General features: G+C 41.5%; 2 protein-coding genes across 2 annotated transcripts in view; both read left to right on the top strand.

Moving 5' to 3' along the window:
• The window catches only part of LOC310874920 (leucine-rich glioma-inactivated protein 1-like), a 429,872-nt gene that overhangs the window by 385,970 nt on the left and 20,919 nt on the right, over positions 1–22,983 (top strand). The window lies entirely within an intron of this gene.
• LOC310874199 (26S proteasome regulatory subunit 8-like) lies at positions 99–6,136 on the top strand. The gene is made up of 12 exons (XM_083786905.1): positions 99–153; positions 2,087–2,158; positions 2,263–2,332; positions 2,463–2,560; positions 2,670–2,726; positions 2,877–3,107; positions 3,689–3,815; positions 4,126–4,316; positions 4,754–4,852; positions 4,955–5,065; positions 5,338–5,424; positions 5,931–6,136. Exons 1-12 carry the CDS (start codon positions 130–132, stop codon positions 5,982–5,984), a joined length of 1,221 nt encoding a protein of 406 aa, XP_083643031.1. The 5' UTR covers positions 99–129; the 3' UTR covers positions 5,985–6,136.

Genomic DNA, 22,983 nt, shown 5'->3' with positions numbered 1-22,983 from the left:
ATTATATTTAGATTTTTGACGCTTGCTTTGGCAATGTAAACGTGTGTTTTCTCATCCCAATAAAGCTCATTTGAATTGAACTGGAAAGTCTCGCGACAACTGACGGAAGTGTGGGGTTTTTTTTCCAAGATGGAGACGGACGCAATGGATCATGTAAGTGCTGTTTTTTACACTTCTCTTTGTTGTAAATATCATAGTGTGAATAAAACGTTGTGTCCAGGCTTCAGGCTGTCGGGCTGCCGTAATGGTGAAACGAGTCGCTGGACCGTTGTGAAAATATTAACGTTATTCATTTCAACTCTGTCAAAAACAATTACTGTACCGGTTTGCTGTCTCATTGTAGCTATAAGCTAACAAGCTAACGTCATGATGGAGGCTTGCTAAAGTTCACCGGCTGTCAAATATAGCCCTTAAACTTCTCTATTCTATTGCTATGTCGTGGTGTTTTTTACCTTGCACTGAACTGAAAATATGATCGTTAAACTACCACTGACATCAAAGCAGATATGAGAAATCAGTTTGACATAGCGTTATTGTTTCTTGCATTTGACATTAAAAACAAACGGTAGTTCATATGCAGATTGATTGAACATTTTTAACAGTTTCCAGAATTGATACAGTCCAAAGAAGGAAGGTACAGTCAATACAAAAACTGCTAAGAGGATACAACCAGAAAAAGCTTGTTTACATCAGGCTCCTCCATTTTCAATTCATTAAGACATCTGCTTGAGGATTAGGCTGATTTTACAGAACATTTTGATATGTTTTGGTCAAAACAACACTTATATTTATGCATAAATCACTATTCTGATCTTAATTGCTAGGCTGTTGAGGTCCCTCCAGCTCTTTGGTAAAGAGACCAAACATTTTCATGTGGGAAAATGACTGTACCCATGCATTAGCCCTCCAAGCAGAACCCAATGCTACTGAAGTTTCTGACTTTTTGACGACACAGAGCATGGGGTCCTGTTCCAGCAGTACCATGCCACCTGGTACGCAGACATACATAAAACATAAACAACGTGTTTATGGCCTGTCTGCGCTCTTTGACGATTTTTTTTCGTGTGAGGGTTTCTGAATATGAAGTATAAGTACCCATACATACCGCTGCGAATATCTCCTGTGGCGCGGAAGCCGTAAAGTATTTTGTTTTGTTTGACCGATTTGGTCGCTTTGATTCTTCTCTTCCTTCCTTGTTTATTGACACCTCATTGTACCGCCTATCTGGCTAGCTAGTGGCGCTATAGCTATGACAGAGCAGATCAGAATCAGGGACGTAGCCGCACAAGCCAACCGCACACCGGGAGGCGGTACAATAAACGGTAAACAAACAAGAAGAAATAAAGCGACCAAATCGGTCAAACAAAGATTAAAAATACTTAGCGGCTTCCGCGCCACAGGAGATATTCGCAGCGGTATGTATAGGTACTTAAAGTTCACGAATTCAGAATAACTCAAACAAAAAAAGGCCGTCAAACGCCGCAGATACGATCTTAGAGAGCATATTTATGTCCGCGTTCCAGAATTCCCATACGAAAATATACTTATGAACAGGGACCCTACATAAAACTCATCCAAATTTCAGAAAAGCTTTATGGAGGGTTCCGAGAGGGGCTACCCATGCATTTGATTTGATATAGTTCCAATTTATGTCATCACTTCCAATTTCACCTGTTTAATCTCTAATCCTGCCTGATGTTCTAATACCTGACCTGAAAATGCAGTTTCTATGAGCTAAAGATGCATGGAAATATGAGATCTGAATTGGCAGTTTGCCTTGGCTTTCCCTTTATAATTACAATTAAGGCTTTTAGCAGATGCTCGCTCTTGTCTTAACCAGATCAACTTACAAGTGCATCCTTTGCAATGTAACTGTTGCAATACGGACTTACACATGCTGATGCTGAAATTGAAGTGTATATTTGTACGTCTCTAAATGTTGTGGACCCTATTAAACAAGTGTCGTCCACAGTTTACAGTTTTTGTATTGAGTTGTGCTTGAAATGTACCTATTCTGCATACTGTTAATAAATATTTATATCAATCAGTCAAATGAAGACAATTGAAATGTCTTTTGTCTCAACAGATGGAAATTGGGGACAGTAAAGGGGGCAATGGCCTTCGGCAGTATTACCTGTCAAAAATAGAAGAGTTACAGGTGAGAGAAGATCATTTAACCCCTCAATTGTTCTTCTAATATATAACTGCACTGCTTCCTCGCCAGTCAAACTTGAAAACGTTTTTTCTCTCTCTACACTACAGTTGACAGTGAATGACAAAAGCCAGAATCTCAGACGTCTTCAGGCACAGAGGAATGAACTCAATGCTAAAGGTGCATCATTATTTGCAGACCAAATTATCAACTTTTATTCTCAAAACATGTCAGACCATTCCTACGAGCAATGTGGCAGTGGCATGACACACCAACTATAAATTTAAATACAACCTCTGCTCTGTTTTAGTGCGTCTCCTTCGCGAGGAGTTGCAGTTGCTCCAGGAACAGGGATCGTATGTGGGGGAAGTAGTTAGAGCTATGGACAAAAAGAAAGTGCTTGTGAAGGTATGTGTATACTGGAGTTCTGTTTGACACAATACTAATGCAGACTGAGATGGCATACTATTATCGACCACTAGATGGTGGTCTAAACTGCTCTCCTTGTCATTTTCAGGTGCACCCAGAGGGCAAATTTGTTGTGGATGTGGACAAGAACATTGACATCAATGATGTTAGTTATTTCTTTGTTTATTATTTTGTTCTTATTACAAATGTATGAATAGTTTCCTTTGATGTTAGTATTTAGCACCAATAAACTGCAATATCTTCACTATCATGTCATTTCTACCATGGTAACTAACCAATCAAATTCTCTTACTAGGTGACTCCCAATTGCCGCGTGGCTCTGCGCAACGATAGCTATACCCTGCATAAGATCCTTCCGAACAAGGTAGACCCTCTGGTGTCCCTCATGATGGTGGAGAAGGTGCCAGACTCCACCTACGAAATGATTGGTGGCCTGGACAAGCAGATCAAGGAGATCAAAGAAGTGATTGAGTTGCCTGTCAAGCATCCAGAGCTCTTTGAAGCTCTGGGCATTGCTCAGCCAAAGGTACATGATTCACAACACACAGACCAACAAACCTGTCACCTTTCTGTGAAAAAATATATATATTTAAATTTTTATAAAAATTATGACATCCCCATGAATTGCATCAATCCAAAGTTTAAGAGTTTTTGATTCATGATAAGAATGCATTTTAGGGATGTGTAAATGTGTCCAAAATGAAAATCGATTTGTATAATTCAATATTAACGATTAATCGATTAATCGTTTTTTTTTTTGGGGGGGGGGATCCAATTGATCACCATAGCAACCCCAGCCTAGGCCTGATTAGGTAAATTCCCAACACCTGCTAAATCCTCCAAACCTGTATCTTGATTGGAATCAATTTCCACTCAGTCATGCAGCTACACAGACACATCCCAGGCACACTTTGGTAGGCCTATAGCCCTGTCCTGTTTGGATGACAATATTGCCTTTCCAACAGATTTTCATTTTTTTTTAAACAGAAAAAAAAAAAAAAAAAAACGATTATCGATTATTAATTTTCATAATCGATTTCGGGTCCTATCAACGATAATCGATTAATCGGATGGTTCTGATTAGTCCGTCTAACTCCTTGTGCTCAGGGTGTGTTGCTGTATGGGCCTCCAGGCACAGGGAAGACCCTGCTGGCCAGAGCTGTGGCCCACCACACCGACTGCACCTTCATCAGGGTCTCTGGCTCTGAATTGGTTCAGAAGTTCATCGGAGAGGGTGAGTTCTGAGATTTTTGTTTATTCTAAACTGTCCTCTAGAATAGATCATGGGTCTTCAACAGAGGGTTCTCAGAATTACTACAGGGGCAGGCGCCAAATCTTTGTGTGATGGGAACGTTTTAGCCAAAAATAACCGATCTACAAGCTCACAATGGCGTTGTAGCTTGTAATGAAGCTATCTCACACAATTGTATACAATGTAGTGGGGGTGCCTGCTTCTATCTGAGCTAAGGGGTCCGTTGCTTGAAAAACATTGAAGACCCCTGCTCTAAAATTGACTCTTATCTGAACAAAATGCCTTGTTCCAGGTGCCCGAATGGTGCGCGAGCTGTTCGTCATGGCCAGGGAGCACGCTCCTTCAATCATCTTCATGGACGAGATCGACTCCATTGGCTCATCGCGCCTGGAGGGTGGCTCTGGAGGAGACAGCGAGGTGCAGAGGACAATGTTGGAGCTGCTCAATCAACTGGACGGCTTTGAGGCCACCAAAAACATTAAGGTAGAACACACACATTAGGATCTAACGCTGGGGATTTCAAAGTGTGAGGTGCCAGAAAATTTAAAGAAGCACAGAGAGATGAGGTGAAAGGGACAGTCAACGGGAAGATTTTAGACATTTGTCTAAAATCTAGCAAGGAAACACAGTAGCAGGCATTACTTTTGGTTTCTATTTACCGCTATTGTACTGTGTGCATGTGTAAACTTGAACGTGGCAGTGGCAAAACGCATAACTATCAGCTGAAAGTGATTCATTCTGTTCACAAGTAAGACCTGACTCACTCTAAAACTCTTTCAAGCGTGGAGTACCAGACTCAATTAGTGGAATTATTTGCATTTCAGTGTGATAAATATTTTCTGACTTTTACTTAAAGTGTTCACTATACTGCACCAGCGTGTTCAGATAATTCTTAACTTACACCTGTTTATCTCTTCAAGGTCATCATGGCCACCAACCGTATTGACATCCTGGACTCTGCTCTGCTCAGGCCAGGCAGGATCGACAGAAAGATTGAGTTTCCCCCTCCCAATGAGGAGGTTTGTACCACCCGGCACTTGGACTTCCTATAGTTATCCTCCCATGTTTGTGTACCCCATACATTTATCATGTATTCTACTTTTCACTGTCCACCCCTTCAGGCCCGTCTGGACATCCTGAAGATTCACTCGAGGAAGATGAATCTGACACGTGGCATCAATCTGAGGAAGATCGCCGAGCTCATGCCCGGAGCCTCTGGAGCGGAAGTCAAGGTATGGTAGGGGGGGGCAGGACTCTGTTTAACCACTTGAACCCCAGTTAGCTTTTTCACCACCTTTAACGCAACGAAGGCAGTAATCATGTAGTCATTGCAACCTGATGGCTGCCGTATTGTACCCAAGGAAAACGCATCAGCTTGATGGCTTACAGATCATTCTCCTGAAACTGTTACGTATTTGATTCAGTTTGGCAGTGCAATATGGTGTAGCAGAAGAACACAGCAGGCCATATTTCATTGTTTACATGGTGGATTTTGTGTTGGCAGGGTGTGTGCACAGAGTCGGGGATGTACGCTCTGAGAGAGAGGAGAGTGCACGTCACCCAGGAGGACTTTGAGATGGCCGTGGCAAAGGTTTGTTAACGACACATTATAGGACTGTGACTTGAACAGATTTGGTTTCCCACAGGAACACACAAAACCATTATTCTACTTTGGTTGGGAGCAGACAGCACCGTCATTGTCAGATCAAAAATGACATTTAATTAATAACATATGCTTACACATAATTGGGATTAACCATACATGCATTGTCCTGCAGCAAACCGGGAATGCATTCAGATTTCAACACTGCTTAGATGATGTGAATTAAGCTCAGTCATTTCTTGCATAGGGCCATAGGCTGCATATAGCCAGAGCTTCAAGTTGTGATTTTGATATGATGGTCTGGTGATGCAAGATTAGTCTACATATGACCGTAATAGGCAGGCCGTCATCACAGCCTACATATTTTACAGGCGCCTACTTTGCAGAAGGAACTGACATTGCTATGAATACCATATATAACCCATGTCAACAATGGTGTTTGTAGCGTAATGCTTCTAAACTAAACTCGTGTATTTGAATGTGGTTTTCACCAGGTGATGCAGAAGGACAGCGAGAAGAATATGTCCATCAAGAAGCTGTGGAAGTAACGTCCCTTGGTTTGCTGCACCCTCCCAGTGCAGACACTTCCCATGCAAACTCACATGTATATTTCTTTTCTTTTTTCTTCTTTTTGTTTAAGATTTGGTTTGTAATTGTTACCGAAAAGTCATTCTAAATAAATGTTGTCTCCCAACTAAGATCCCGGATGGTGGGAGTTTTCTTTTCTAATAACTTGATGAATACAAATTGAAAATGTAGTTTTCTTGTTCACTTTATTTGTGGGACATTTGCTGAATCAGTTGTGATGATACAGATTCACATACAGTAAGCACAAATATTCCTGGCATGGAACGCTGGATAGTATGCACATTTATTCACCTTATAGTACAGATCTATCCTGTGACATGTTCAAATTCTTTCTTTACTTGAGACACACTGATGATGTTCCTGTATATATTGTACTAGATATTTTTAAGCTTGTAGCGTTGGCTTGCATGCAGGTATTGCATGCCCTTTCAGTTACATTGCCAGGTACGACTGTTACGGTTTAGATACATTTACTGTAGCATTTACAATGTGTGTATGTATCTATTACTCAAAGGTGTTCCTTTATGGCAGTGGTTCTCAACTCTTTTTATGTCAAGGACCCCCTAATTAATGTGGTATTATCCTGTGGACCCCTACAAGATTTAAACTGTTCTTGATGTTAACTAATGTATCTGGGGACCTCCTGGAACCCCCTCAAGGACCCCTGCTTTGAGAACCACTGCTTTATGGTACTACAAAACATCACACAGATGTTCATTCAGGGAATGGGTGTAGTAGTATGGCAGTGAACACTGGATGGTCCAAATAATCTGTCGGGTTCCTGACAGGAGCCTCGACACTTCACCTCACAAGGGCCATGTGGCGGTCCTACTAGTTGGGGTTCATCATGTCCACCAATCTAGGTCCTGACCCAAGAGATGGGTACCCACTATCTTGGCCATGTTGTCTCTGAAGAGGGGGTAGCCACAGACCCAGACAAGTTAGCTGCAGTGCCACCTTCCCCTGGTCTGCGCCGTAGCAGTCGAAGGAATGCTGGTTGCCACCCCAACCCTCACCGGCTGCCATACCGTCAAACAGTATGTCACCAGCACAATGGGGGGGAATGGGGGCCTGCTTCTCAGGGGCCATATCGTCGGGACACCGATTCAATGTTGGGGGGGGCGAATGTAATCAGTGGGACTGAACCAATAGGTGTCATAGCACCACCCCCCCTCAGGGCGAGTGATTTCCCTCTGCGGGATAATATTATAGTTTTAGCCAACTGTTTCTATTTCAATATTATATATCCTGATTGCTCCTAACCTACATGCTGACACATAGGCTACTGTAACCTTCAAGACATACAGTGCTGTTTTCATTCATGAGCTAACTTATCACATTTGCACGTGATAAGTGATTAGGCCTACTACCTATTGGCCAAAAACAACGAACACATGCAGTTGCAGACACAACAGAGTGGTAGGATGTGGTTCCTCCGTTTTATTCAAATTGAGAGAGAGAGGGAGGGAAGGAAGGAGGGAGAAGGAAATCGAATCAAATAAAATCAATCTTTATATAAAGCACGTTTTAAAACAACCAAGGTTGACCAAAGTGCTGCACAGATCAGTGGCAAAACATAGACAAGCAAGAAAACACACAATGCAAACAAGAATCACAATCAGAAATGTTGACATGATGCACATGATAAACAAGTATCTGATGCTTAGTCCAGTTACCCAGGGTAAACTTGATTTACCAGAAAGCATTTTTCTTCTTCTTCTTCTCAGGGGCCCTCTGGGGAAATTGGGCCGCACGGTACTGGGTTTGAGGCCCTTCATTGGCCGTTGATTTTGTTAAATTTAGGTAAAAAGGAGATGATAAAAACACGAACTTTTCGCGCGAGCACACACTATGGGGGCCCCCCCAAAAAATACCTGCCCAGGGGCCCTTGTGGGGGTTCATCCGTCCCTGGTCCATTTGGTTTCATTCTACACTCTCACGAGTTAAGGATCAATTAAGGTTCAATTTGGTTACCAACTCTCCATCATTTAACTGTGAGCAGTGGTTGGAAACCACTGCTCTAAAAGAAGGTTCTGACTGGAGAGGCCCAATAGGGCCAGGTACAATACTACCACCTAGTGGACAAAAGAGTGAATGACAGAAATAAAGTGTGTTTGCTGCAGAAACAGATGATATTGGAACTGTGCCCTCAAAGAGGAAATACAGTATATCAAACAAACATCAAGGCCACATGTGATGGTCATTATTATTATTATTATTATTATTAAAGGGATATTTCAGATTTTTTAAACTTAAGTTGTATGAAATACTTCCCATTAATATAGTGGTTGCAACTGTATTAATTCATTGCCCGAGTCCCGTGGTGGGAGTTCTGCTCTGGTTTTGGTCAATATTAAGTAGTTCCGGTCATTTTGTGGGGGGTACTGGGGCCACGCAGTAAAAGTAAATGAATCCACAAAACGAACGTAATTTGTATTGTTGACCTATTTCTAAAATATTAGCGCGACTTTCGTTCAACTTTGACCCCTCTATCACATGGAACTATTTTTTGGGCGTAGTGATATGGACACAAAAAACATAGCTCTGTGTGAATAGAGGGGTAAAAAAATAACGAAAGTTGCACTCATATTTTAGAAATAGGTCAACAATACAAAGTTTTGTGGATTCATTTACCTTTACTGCGTGGCCCCCAGTGCCCCCCACAAAATGACCGGAACTACTTGATATTTCACCAAAACCAGAGCAGAACTCCCACCACAGGACTCTGGCAATCAATTAATACAGTTGCAACCACTATATTAATGGCAAGTATTTCATACAACTCAAGTTAAAGAAATCTGAACTATCCCTTTAATCATTTTCTAGAATCCATACTGTATTTCATGTGCTACAGTGGGTGAATATAGTGTAGTCCCAGGTGAGATAGTGTTGTTGACACATTACAGGACACATTATTTTGATATGAAAGCATTGCTAACGTATATGTACGTCTGCCTCTGCCCACATGGCTGATGTGTAGTTATGGAGTTGTAGTGGCATAATGTCTGTGGCATGCGTTGGCACAGGGTGTGTCTGTGGCATATGTTGGCACGGGTGTGTCTGTGGTATATGTTGGCACAGGGTGTGTATGTGGCATGCGTTGGCACAGGGTGTGTCTGTGGCATATGTTGGCACGGGTGTGTCTGTGGTATATGTTGGCACAGGGTGTGTATGTGGCATGCGTTGGCACAGGGTGTGTATGTGGCATATGTTGGCACAGGGTGTGTCTGTGGTATACGTTGGCACAGGGTGTGTCTGTGGTATATGTTGGCACAGGGTGTGTATGTGGTATACGTTGGCACAGGGTGTGTCTGTGGTATATGTTGGCACAGGGTGTGTATGTGGTATACGTTGGCACAGGGTGTGTCTGTGGTATATGTTGGCACAGGGTGTGTATGTGGCATACGTTGGCACAGGGTGTGTCTGTGGTATATGTTGGCACAGGGTGTGTCTGTGGTATATGTTGGCACAGGGGGTGTCTGTGGCATACATTGGCACAGGGGGCGTCTGTGGCATAAAGCACTGCGTATGACATTTAACAACTGAACAAAAGGGAGGTTAGACAGAGGAAGACAGTCATAATACCAGTGTTTCTCAGACATTTTAACATGAAGGAATCCTCAAACTGAAGAACCAACAACTGGAAAAACTCCCAACTGTTAAATGAGTAAATTTTTTACATTCAGGGTTTTTCGTTATCAGTAGTGTTGTTACTCAACATTGTTAATTGACACACTATACCTAAATTGAAGTCCACATGATACAGAACAGTGACTGCCTGAGCAGCATTAGAATGCAAATGTGTAAGGTGCTTTTAGAGGTAGAGAAACATTTCATACAAACACAAGGCTCAACACGCCATAAACACTGTAGCTTAAATTATGGGTAGACCTGAGCTAGATTCTACAAAAAACGTATGCTCTGAAGGAATATATATTCAAAGATTCGTGCCACATTTTCAAGGTTTTTCTAAAATAGTAGATCTACAAGCTCGTGCTGTGTCACGCTATGAGCTTGTAGATCTGCTATTTTCCAATAGCTAAAGTATAACATAACGCTCAAAACACCAAAAGGGGTTCCTGTTTAATACAAAAAAGGCTATTGCCTAGCAGCAATATACAATTTCTCCAACAATGAAAATAAATGTTAGCCTACTGGCTTCATATAAGCCAACATAGTGCATTTCACTTTCACACAAGAACAAGGCATGTACATTTTTCAACAATTAAACAAAAAGTGCATGTGTACCTTTTGGATGTATTATTATTATTATGCTCAATTGGGTTTAAAACGCAGCCAAATCAAATAATTAAAATCAAAACAAAGGCCTTTGGACACTCATGCATGAAGGAAGCATGAGTTCAAGTCTGTTGCTCTCCCCAGGTTTGGCGGAGGGTGTGTAGAGCCCAGGATCACATTAGATAATTGACACAGGTGTGAAAAATGGGTTACAAAATCGTGGGATAAAAAATGTAGATACAAAAAAAATACAAAGGCCTCTCTACGGCCAGCCCTGGGCCTATTATATTCAAACCAATACTTTAGCCTTGCCTATACAGCCTTGCCTATACACAAAGAACTGGATGTCATCCATTTTCTACAGCTAAACGACTCTAAATCTGAGGTTCTCATTTTTGGTCCACTCCAAGAAAGAGCCATGTTGGCGCAAAACCTGGCCTCTCTTACCCCAAATGTAAAGCCCTCCATGAGGAACCTTGGTGTTATCCTTGACCCCGACCTCAATTTTGAAGCCCATGTAAGAAAGGTAATTAAATTATCATAATTTATACCACCTCAAACATATCGTCGAAATCAAGCCCTTCCTATCCACCCCTGACTTAACTAAAGTAATCCATGCATTCATTTATTCACGTCTCGATTATTGCAACTCTCTGTACTCTTGTCTCTCCAATAAATCCATCCAACGTCTACAACTAGTTCAGAACGCCTGACCGGTACAAAAACATATGACCACATCTCACCAATCCTGGCTTCCCTGCATTGGCTCCAAATCACTTTTAGAATTGATTTTAAAATCCTACTATTAACTTTTAAGTCCATCTCTGATCTGGCCCCATCCTACATATCTGACCTACTCAAGCCCTATGTCCCACAGCGCACCTTAAGGTCCTCGGAAAAGGCACTCTTGGTAGTCCCAGCTTCCAAGTTGAGAACGAAAGGTGACCGGGCCTTTGCACTCAGAGCCCCAACTCTCTGGAATGCCCTCACCCTCGAGATAAGGCTCGCAGAATCCGTCCCCCGCTTCAAATCCCTCCTAAAAACTCACTTTTATAAAGCTGCTTTTAACACCTTAACACCACGTTTTTTAACATTCCCTATTGTTCGTATGTCCTACTGCATTTCTGTACATTGCCTGTTCTTTATTTTTATTATTGTCAACTGTTGTTTATGTTGTGCACTGCATTTGTTCTTATTTTTCTGTAAAGCACTTTGTAACCTCGTTTTGAAAGGTGCTATATAAATAAAGGTTTATTATTATTATTATACAATCAAGCCTTAAAAGGGAATCATAAACCACACAAACTATTATGACTATGGCTCATTTCAGTCTGACAAGGTCACTTCCACAGATCAGAACATAGGCATAGCTTATTACAGTATGTTGGCTAAGCATAGCCTAAAAATAAAATTAAACACACACCACTGACTAAAAAAATTAAGCAAACAGCTATGGCCTTCCTATAAAAAGGTGTCTCTGGAGCTAGCCTAATCCACTGTCTAGTCTACAGACACTGTCTGTAGACTAAAGTATCTGTTAAAACGCATCAGAAGAAGCTGTTCGAAGCGTCCGTCGCCGAGACGATTTCGTTTTGGGGTGAGTACAAGACTGCCAAAACTGAACAGCCTTTCAACTGGTGCACTGGAGGCTGTTGGGGCATTTATAACGGAGTGAAATTTGTTTTATTCTTGGAAACTGGTGCAGGCTTTCCATCGTTTTCGTTTTGGCAGTGTTGCAGACATACACACAGAGACGTGGTGCATTTATAGATAGACAAAGCGACAATTCAATATTTCAAATTGACGGGTAGTGGCAACCCTGGTTGTGACTGGCCTGAGAGCTATACTAAACATCACATCAGCCCTGGTTGTGACCGGCCACAGAGCTGCTGCCGCTAAACATCACAACAGCACATGACCTTCCACTCACGCACACACGTGTGTGCGCGCGCGCGTGTGTGTGTGTATACAAGCACACACGCATGCACGCATGCACAAGCGAATGCGAGCAATGCCTCGTACCCCGAGGATTCTATTGTTACTTCAGGAAACCCCATATTTCACAGGTTTCGCTTTCAGAGCAAACCTCATCCTATATCACCTACTGTCCATCCATGCTGCATGTGAATGATTGACCTGTATCTGTATCTGTAAGTTAAAGCTGCAGTATAGTGGACTTATTTCAATGAAGTAGACCAGCCCAATTCGTCTGACACGCTTCTCTACAGTTACATGTAGTCGGTCTAGATAAAAGGAAAAAACAACAGTAGCTAAATGGATAGAATTATATAATGTAAAATTATATCATTAAAATGTTATTATTTTTTATTTTTTCTGTTGCAACACACGAACAAGCGTCTTGCCTCTGGAGACGACGGATCAACCCCTCTCAAGGCCCTGGCCAATTAATTAATTAATTAATTAACACGCATGCGTTTAGCGCATATCCACTACTGCCTGCGCTGCCCGCTGACACACAAGGCACATCCAGGCACTGGGCACTGCCACCGATCTGTGCAGCACTTTGGTCAACCTTGGTTGTTTTAAAACGTGCTTCGTATAAAGTTTGATTTGATTTGATTTCCTTCTCCCTCCCTCCCGCCCTCTCTCTCTCAATTTGAATAAAACGGAGGAACCACATCCTACTACTCTGTTGTGTCTGCAACTGCATGTGTTCGTTGTTTTTGGACAATAGGTAGTAGGCCTAATCACTTATCACGTGCAAATGATAGTGCAGTGATAAGTTAGCTCATGAATGAAAACACAGCACTGTATGTCTTGAAGGTTAGCCTAATGTGTCAGAATATAAATTAGGCTTAAGCAATCAGGATATATAATATTGAAATAGAAACAGTTGGATAAAACTATAATATCCCACAGGGGGGGGGGGGGGGGGGGGGGGGAATCACTCACCCAGAGGAGGCGGCACAGCAGTTAAGATTACAACTTATGTAAAGCTGGGTTCAGACTTGAGGAATCGCTTGGTGTCCGCTTGGCGCAAGTCGCCCATTTTCAACTTCTCGTCTTGACTTTGTATAATCAAGATGAACGCGTTGTTGGACTGTTTGGTTTAAAAAAAAAAAATTGGATTTAAAAAAATATTTGGAAGTAGCCTATGTGATTAATTGCATTGGTCGGGGCGCCCATTGAAGCGCAGGCCAGCGCTGTCATGTCTGTCCAGGAGAGCTCTGACGTGTCTTACTTTTTCAGACACCTTATGTAGATTTAACAGTTAAAAAACCACCCGATCTACATTGTATTGTCCAAGATGTCTCTCTAAGGCCTGATACGGTAGCTATTGTTTGTTTACGGTACAGCTTGTCCTTGTAGCATTCCTTGTGCTCGTGGCAGAACGACTGCCAGCTGTAGGGCTCACCTCACCGCCATGCTGGCTTGTTGTGGACATTTTTATCAAAATTCCATTTGTGCCACGGACGTACAATATTATTAAGAGCTAGCCCTGAATGACCATAACAGGTCTGGTGCGGGGCGCGGTGGTGACGGCCTCCTCCGATCTCTGCTGCTGCATGCGCTCGTCTGGACGGCGCAGTCCTCGTGCCCTGCCTTCATCATTTCATTTCAAATAATATTCCAAATATTATTTCACTTTTTCTTTTCAATTTCTTTTTGAAGATAGCCAATCTACGCAGTGCGTCACATAAAAATGTGGGGCGTGCAGCCAGGTGAAAGCAATCCAGCCCAACTGCACAAAGCTGTTGTTTTAGGGAGTCTCTTTTTTCGCAGAGCCTGGGTTTCGATCGGTGCTGATGAGACGCTTGTTTTACAGCAACGGGTACTACTAGAGCGGGGTTATACCTGTATAACCTCACAAAAACTATGCCTAAACCTAAACCTAACCTGTAAAACAAGCGCCCCCTCAGCGACCATCTGCCACTGTCTGTTACACCGGTTTGTTTAAATCCTGAATTGACAAGTGATTGAGTGATGACGGCCCCTGTTAGATCTACAAGCTCACAATGTGCACTGTGATCTAAAGTTTTCAAATAAATGTAGTGGAGTAAAAGTATTGGACATTGTAAATACCTGTATTCAAGTACAAATGCCTCAAGATTGTACTGGGGTACAGTACTCATAGTTTCCACCGTTAGAATCATGTACAGTGAAGAGTGCACTAGTGTTTTTAGTTGTTTCTCAAGTCTAAAGGGTACGTGGGGGTGAGTGACGAGATCCCAGAACGAGATGACACTGCAGGCAGTATGTATCACACCACAAGTTAATGTCCAGTACATTATGTTCATCTCATGTTGATCTGGCTGTGATACATTATGTTAATCTCATGTTGTTCTTCCTCGTGTGCTGGCTGTGATACATTATATGATGTAAGATCCAAGATGTCTCTCTAAGGCCTGATAGCTATTGTTTGTTTACGGTACAGCTTGTCCTTGTAGCATTCCTTGTGCTCGTGGCAGAACGACTGTACCACAGGCCTGTCTGTATTCCATGTACATCTACTGTACCACAGGCCTGTCTGTACTCATCTTCCTTGGCCACTCATGTATTACAGCATGTGGTTCTCAACCTGTGTGACCACATTACTTTTTGGGGGGGGTCGCCCTGCAGATGACAGTGACAACTTAAGGAATTTGAATAACTTTGTAATACCAACTAAAAACTGGTCAGAAATAGCTAGGCCAAAATGCAAGGTACAAGCTCACGACGCAACCAGTGAGTTTATTTATCTGTGGAACCAAGTCAAACTAAATCTAATGCCTCAACTCCTACAATTACAAATGACTCACTTATGAATACAATTAGCCTAGTTGTGCAGCGTGCACACAGTATGCTCTCTGAAACCATTTGTTAAGTTTCACCTAAACGGCACATTTCATTTACAGGCCCATCATTCTCACACTGTTTCGGTACAAATGCACGCATAGTTGCACATCATAAAGAATATTTTTCCCCTGCTGCGTCTTCATGTCCTGAGGCCTGCACACGACGACTGACACAGGGTCGGCATCCTGACCTGGAGATCTGCACTCCAAGGAGCACACTTTAGTACAAACTGCCATCTTACAATAAAATGCATCACGTACGTACGTCTCTCTCTGTGTGTGCGTGCGTGTGTGCGCATGCACGTCTGTAATCCACGTAACTCGAGAACCGTTTGCTGCACCGACTTCAAATTCGACATACGCGTTCCACACCCCCACAGGGAGTGCAGTGCCCGGTGTCGAGTCCGTTGGATAGCCGGTTGTCCAGAACCAGCACAAAAGCCTCTGCCCGGGCTCTGCCAGTGGACTAATGAGCCTAAGTCACCTCACCGATAGAATTCCCAGCCTCTGCCTCAGCCAATTGATTGCCATAGAAACCCCACACCTGCCATTTGATGACCTTTCACAGTCAGTTTGCACTCTTCAGACACTGCAGGCAGACAGACAGATACAGAGATCTCCATATATGGGCACAAAAGGGACACTGCTATAACAACGGGTATTGCATACTAAGTTCCCAACTTGCATCGTTCCCAAGTAGGCCGGTGGCCGAAGGGGACAGGTCTAGTCCGTATAAATGACCTTATATCAATATATTATTTGGATAATTTCACTGACACTGCCATTGTTTGTTTGGGGGTATTTTGCACTAGTATGGCACTAGTATTTGACCTGCTATGTGTAATTGGTGCTTTGCTGCTGAAGTACCAGAAGTGCCACCTATTAGTGTTGTTTTCCTCGACTAAAACTATGACGAAAAATGTTCGCCAACTACCTTTTTTCACTGACGAAAACTTAATGGAAACTTAATGAAATCTAAGCTATGGTGACTAAAACTGTCACTAAATATACTGTCAACTTTGTCAACAAATAAAAACTAGTGGACAAGAGATCCAGTATGTCATGTTACACTTGGTTGCATGCTGAAAATAGCAGATCTACAAGCTCACAACGTGCCGCGCTGCGACGCGTTGTGAGCTTGTATACTATTTTCAGCGTAGTCATTACGACGACATCAAGGCACACCAAGATACATTTTAGTCAACTAAATGAACTGTAGATTTAGTCGCCAAAAATCTTATGCTAGTCGACTAAAACTAGACTAAACACTAAAACTAAATGAAAACATTTCAAGAGAATATGACTAAAACTAAAATAGAAATGTGCTGCTAAAAACAACACTGACACCTATTATATGTTTACTGTCTGATTGTGATGCTGCTAATGTCACAGCTGTAGGGCTCACCTCACCGCCATGCTGGCTTGTTGTGGACATTTTTTATCAAAATTTCATTTGTGCCACGGACGTACAATATTATTAAGGGCTAGCCCTGAATGACCATAACAGGTCTGTACCTCTCTCCATGTGTACACTCTCAGAGTAATGCAAATAAAACATTAGAGAACCACTAGTACTAGTTGGACTCCTAATGTGACATACTGTAGTAAATCAGTGTCATACAGAACACCTTGTGATTAAAATGAGAACATCATAAAGATGTGTAAAAGAGAAGGAAAAATATGCCACAGACAAGACCAAGGACACATTTGTGACACAAAGCTGTGTGTGTGTGTGTGTGTGTGTGTGTGTGTGTGTGTGTGTGTGTGCCTTTTGAGCAACTGTTGAAGCACATCTCATCTTGGAGAACATCACGTTTTCTATAGCAAACCTTTAATCTGTTACAGTATGACTCACATATCAGTGACCGTCACAGAATCCTGGGTAAGGTCACATTTTAGCTCTGTTGAGTGGATATAAGTCCAATTCCTCATTCTATTTTCAGGTTCTGAGTTGATTCATCTCAGAAGCAACGAGCCAACAGGATAACAGCTTTGAAACGGTGAGTCCATTTTATGATCACTTTAATATGATAGGCTATATGACTTTAGCATGCCAGCACAAGTACTGTACTGCACAATTTTGAGGTAATTTTGTACTTTACTTGAGTCATTCCAATTTCCAATGCTTTTACTTGTACTCCACTACTTCTCAGATCCAAATATTGTACTTTTAACTCCACTACATTTATTTAAAAACGTAGCCGATCTACAAGCTGACAATGCGCAACGCGACGTATATTGTGAGCTTGCAGATCTGGTATTTTCAAAAAGTTTTCTATACATTTGAAACTTGAAATGGGACAAAATTCTGCACAATAAGTACATTTTTATGTTGATACTTTTACTCATTCTGAGTTCTGGACTTTTACTTGTAACAGAGTATTTCTATATTGCAGAGAGAGAGAGAGAGAGGGAGAGGGAGAGGGAGAGGGGAGGGAGGGAGAGGGAGAGTGAGGGAGAGATTAATTTGCGGTTTTCTTGAATAAATAAATGTAACCAGGTGCGGCAAGGAATTTACGCTTAGACATTCAAATTGTACGACTACACCACCTTGAGGTATCAAGGAATAGAAGGGATAGGTGAATACTCTAAATTGGGTTCCCCACAAACAAATTCACACAATGAGACATGAGATATGAACTTCCCCCAAATACATGTATTAGTGGAACACAGACTGTTAAAAACTACAAATACTGGCATACATACTGAATTGATTAACTAATTAAAATCACACATTGCAGTCACAGCTCGTAAGGTAAAGATCAAATACTACAATATAAAGCTTAAAAAACAGAGTCAGCTGCCAGTGGGCAACAACCACTTTTAGGGGAAAGCTAAGCTACAGAATAGGCTACACCACTATAACCACCTAAGAGCACAGCACACACAGCAAACAGCTCCCTGACTCTGGATGGGCAATACACTCAGCATTGGGGGAAACAAACAAAGAAAGACAAAACTTAATTAATTCACACAGTAAAATAAATGGCTCAAATAATCAAATAGATCTAAAGGAGTGGGAACAACATACATTTAGTACACAATATAAATATAAACTAAATAAATAATTGTAACAAATTGTTTGATTGTAAACCTTGAAATGTCCATGTGTGCTCACACATTCCCTCCTGCCACATGAAAGAGGTCAGCACAGCTAGCCAGCTAGGGCACATGAATTATCAACCTGAATGATGACAGATAATGTTTAGATTCATAAGGAATTAACATAGACCTGAATGGTAACCGCTACATTTAGATAAAGAATGAAACATGATTAAAACAGTCTTGAGACATGTTACTCACCCTGCCGCTACATTTAGATAAAGAATGAAACATGATTAAAACAGTCTTGAGACATGTTACTCACCCTGGCACTAGTATAAATAAAAACCCAGCAGCAGACCCAGGTCTCGAGACCCTCGGCAGCGTTCACCAAACATCTGATGTTTGGCAGATTAACAGGGCCTTTAAATAGTCACCTGACACTTTCACTTGGAAACTGGTTCCTTTTTGTGTCACACTGACTGACTGACTGAACAAAAATGTATGATTTCATAGTAAATGCGACAACTACGCCTACTATACTTACTTTATGTGACAAAAACAAAACTGTAGATTTGTTAAACAACATGAATGTAATTATTTTTTGCAGTAGCCTATTGTTAACATTGTGTTCATCATTATTACTGTTACCAGATGAAGCTGTGTTTTCTGATCTGCGTGATCTCCATGCTGGCTGTGGCAGTTCTGTCAGACTATGACTATGACTATGAAGACTACCCAGACTGCGGCGGATCGACAGGTAGGCCCATTAAGACCAGGAAAGCTGTGTCATTTTAGAATTGAACCACTTCAACCGTTATTTTTATGCTTTAGTGATTCAAAAATAGCAGATATACAAGATTCCTCTAGTCTACAGGATCCTACTGGTCAATAAAAACACATTGAAGACCCTAACAGGAGCCCTTGTACAAGGCTTATTTGACTATGCATGGACCTCGCAGCCAAATATGAACGCAAAACGCTGTTTATTAGGTTGAAATAAAGAGGACGGGGAGCAGACGTATATCGTATGCGGACATTCAAAAATGTCTTCGTTTAATCTGTTATTTCAACACATTCTCTCTTATTTGAAACTAATAATGAAATCTGTGTTTGGATTTATACTGAACTCTAGCTACTTCTGCTTTTGCAACAAATCACCTTAATGTCTCTTTGCTGTGGACTTTTAACAGTTAGCAGATCATTAACCATTATTATTTTACTGTCTCTCTAGATGGATGTTATGAAATATGTTTGTACTGGTACTGGTACTACATGTGGTATGGTGCGGCTTGCAAGTATTGTTGTTAAGGTACGTATGTACACACATGACTACTGAGTACTGACAACTTACTAGTACATCACATATACTGTACACAGAATGACTAACAACTACTACGTTAAATGCACACATGAATGACTACAACCGAAGGTCACACTTACTATGAAACTCTACATTTCCTGTCAGTCCGTTAAGGCTCATTCATAGTCTGGAGTTTCGGTGGTGAGGTGACCACCGGAGCTGAAATAACGTTGAGCGGTGGTGAGTAAAAACAGAGAGAAGGGCTAGGGTGTTGGAGGTGGTTTGCTCTTCACCGCGGCTCGTGACGCCATGTTGTAGTTCGGTGGTCACCTCACCACAAAGAAATACAGATTATGAAAAGCGCTTTAGTCACCCCCACGCCTCCATATATGGTCACGCATCATGACATCACGTCTAGTCACCCACGAGTCCACGACTCCATATATGGTCACGCATCGTGACGATTTTTATACTCAATAACTTTCAACTATGGGTGACATGCTTCCAAAAAAACACTGAGGTCCTGCTGGGTCACAACGCACAGTCAATTCAATTAAAGCACTGGCACAACTCAGACACTGATGAGGCTGCATTTGAAAAGGTCTTTCAAAAAGTAACCTCTACCAGTCATGTCTTTGTAAACAGAGTCAAGCTGCAGACATACAACGGTAACAATCAACTGGGGAAATCCGACCAGTGGCTAGTAGTGATGGCGAAGAATAGAGTTCTCAACAGGGCCGGGAATTAAGGTCTGGCTCTGCCTAACTGGGGTGGCCCGAGGCCCCGTCTGGCCTTAATAACTAGCACACATTTTACACCCTACCCGGCCCGAAAACGTAAAAGAAAAAAAGGTCCATATAATATTTGGACCTTTTTTCTTTTCTTTTGCCTTTGCCTTATTATGGGCATTCCCAGACGATGTGCTAATACAATCCCTAATTTGCCCATATATGGAGACCCCTGATTTCATCAATATTAAGCCCATATAACATTATAACTTTAACTTTCATATATTCTCATTTCAGGTCAAGTATTTAAAACCTTTAATCTTGATGATTATGGCATACAGCTCATGAAACGCAAAATATCTTATCTCAAAATATTAGAATATTTTACGAGACCACTAATCGAAAAATGTCCCTAAAGCAAACCTGGGCTTCCATAACGAATTTGAAGTCGGTGGGGCGAACGGTTCTTGAGTTACAGGATTACACACAGACAGACGTACAGAGACTTGGTGCATTTATAGATAGATTAGGGAAGAAAATTTACTTTTACACTATTCTAATGTTTTGAGAAGGAGCTGTATGAGCCGGCCAGCAACTCTACATCTGAACTCACTGACACCAGATTAATAATTTAACTCCTGGTTCTCAACCGTGCCGTATTAAGAAGCTCTGTTGTTTCAGCACGGCTTCTCAGGCATCTTACTGGTACTTCAAATACTGTGTACAAAATGTAAGGTCATTCTTTATTTATTGCTGGTCTCAGTTGAGCCTTTCTATTATAACTCCAACTCTTCATTCTGTTCTCAGGTTAGGCCAGGCGGGCCTGCTAAATAAACAGGGCCAGGCGGGCCTGCTACTTATTACTTAGGTGAGTCAAATATGTTCTGCTGTTCAGATAAAACTTGTACTCCAATGTATACACAATCACTATTAAACTAGTACAATGTATACACAATCAATATTAAAGTAGTACAATGTTAGCTATCACACAAAAGGATGTCATTCAGTACAATGTCAGCGACGCATTGTGAGCTTGTAGATCGGCTATTTTCAAATGGCCGAAAGGTTTAGTTTAGTGTAGTGTATGTTTTGTAATAATAATCCAGATCTAGTCTACAGAGTATCTATATAGTAACTAACGTTTTCAAATTATTGTAGTGGAGTAAAAGTACAATATTTAAGTAAAAGTAGGCTGACATTTGGAAATATACTCCTGTAAAGTAAGAAAATCCTCAAAAGTGAATTTAAGTACTATTCTGTACTGGCCATATATGGAGTGTGTCTTGAGTGTACAGGGTTTGATGAGGTCTGGCCATATATGGAGTGTGTCTTGAGTGTACAGAGTTTGATGACGTCAGATCAACATGGAATGTCAGGTCAGCTGTTCAGCTCCATATATGGATATCTAAGGGAAGATCTATAGACCGATTCCGTAGCGGGTCTCATGGTCGCAGCCTACGTATTTCCTGTAGGCGGACTCGACGTAGCTGCGGGGGTAAAACCCTCACCAGGCGCACCTCGTCCACTATAGTGAACGGCAGAGTGACTGATGTTAGTTTGCCTCAAACTTTACTCCTTTACCTGCTTTTTTACTAACACTAACATTACAAAGATGCCCAGAACATCGAGATGAACCTGTGTAGTTTATGGCTGCTCCAACAGTAGTGGCAACATAAAAATAAAATAAAAACGGAATGTCTAATATCCACCGCGGTGGCGGAGACCAGAGCCATTGAGCAATGGTTGAGACAAAGCAGTGAAAGATACATAACGCCAGTCTTACCCAATACCAAATATTTCTGTTTTATTAACACAAGGCTGCTGTACTTTATACCTCATACTTTAAATGCTTAGTATGAGGTATAAAATACAGCAGCCTTGTGTTCATAAAACAGAAAGATTGGGTATTGGGTAAGACTGAAATTATGTATCTTGCAGGATTCTTCACTGCTTTGTCTCAACCATTACTCAATGGCTCTGGTCTCAGCCATCGCGGTGGATATTAGACATTCCGTTTTATTTTATTTGTTATGTTGCCACTACTGTTGGAGCAGCCATAAACTACACAGGTTCATCTCGATGTTCTGGGCATCTTTGTAATGTTAGTGTTAGTAAAAAAGCAGGTAAAGGAGTAAAGTTTGAGGCAAACTAACATCAGTCACTCTGCCGTTCGCTGTAGTGGAAGAGGTGCGCCTGGTGAGGGCTTTACCCCCGCAGCTACGTCGAGTCCGCCTACAGGAAATACGTAGGCTGCGACCATGAAACCGGTACGGAATCGGTCTATAAGCTCTTGCACCTGCAACGGTCTGTGAGCTTGTAGATCAGATATTTTCAGTACACGACACCATTGTACGACAAAGTATAATCAGTGCTGCTCCTGAGCTGCAGGCAGCAAAGTAATACTTATACTGTACTTGTAAAGTAACTACGTACATTTACCGTACTGTACTTAAAGGCACTTTTGAGGATTTTCTTACTTTACAGGATAATTTCCAAATTAAATTGGTCAAAAATCCTACTTTTACTTCTACTCCACTACATCTCAGAGGAAAATATTGTACTCTTACTCCACTACAAAAAGTTGATAACTTTACTTACTACAGTTATTTTGTAGATTTTGATCATTACTAATACAAAACATGCATTAACTCTTCAGCCCTTTATATTTGGCCATTTGAAAATAGCAGATCTACAAGCTCACAATGCGTCATATTGTGATGCATTGTGACCTAGATCTGCTTTGTCCTAAACATTTTTATACGTTGCATACATTTGAGAACTTGAGAAGAAATGTAACGTTCTGTATACTGAGTACTTTGTACTTTTGGTACTTCTACCTATTTTACTCATA

The sequence above is a fragment of the Protomyctophum parallelum genome (assembly GCF_964188405.1).
Source record: "Protomyctophum parallelum genome assembly, chromosome: 17".
Lineage (NCBI taxonomy): Eukaryota > Metazoa > Chordata > Actinopteri > Myctophiformes > Myctophidae > Protomyctophum > Protomyctophum parallelum.
The sequence above is the reverse complement of the archived record's forward strand: the minus strand, read 5'-3'. Positions and strand labels throughout refer to the sequence as shown.

What these genes read in the sequence shown, in the direction of transcription:
- LOC310874199 (XM_083786905.1), top strand. Translation starts at nt 130, where the DNA reads ATGGAGACGGACGCAATGGATCAT. An exon ending in AGACGGACGCAATGGATCAT is followed by an intron (nt 154 to 2,086) that starts GTAAGTGCTGTT and finishes TTGTCTCAACAG; the next exon opens with ATGGAAATTGGGGACAGTAA. An exon ending in GAATGAACTCAATGCTAAAG is followed by an intron (nt 2,333 to 2,462) that starts GTGCATCATTAT and finishes GCTCTGTTTTAG; the next exon opens with TGCGTCTCCTTCGCGAGGAG.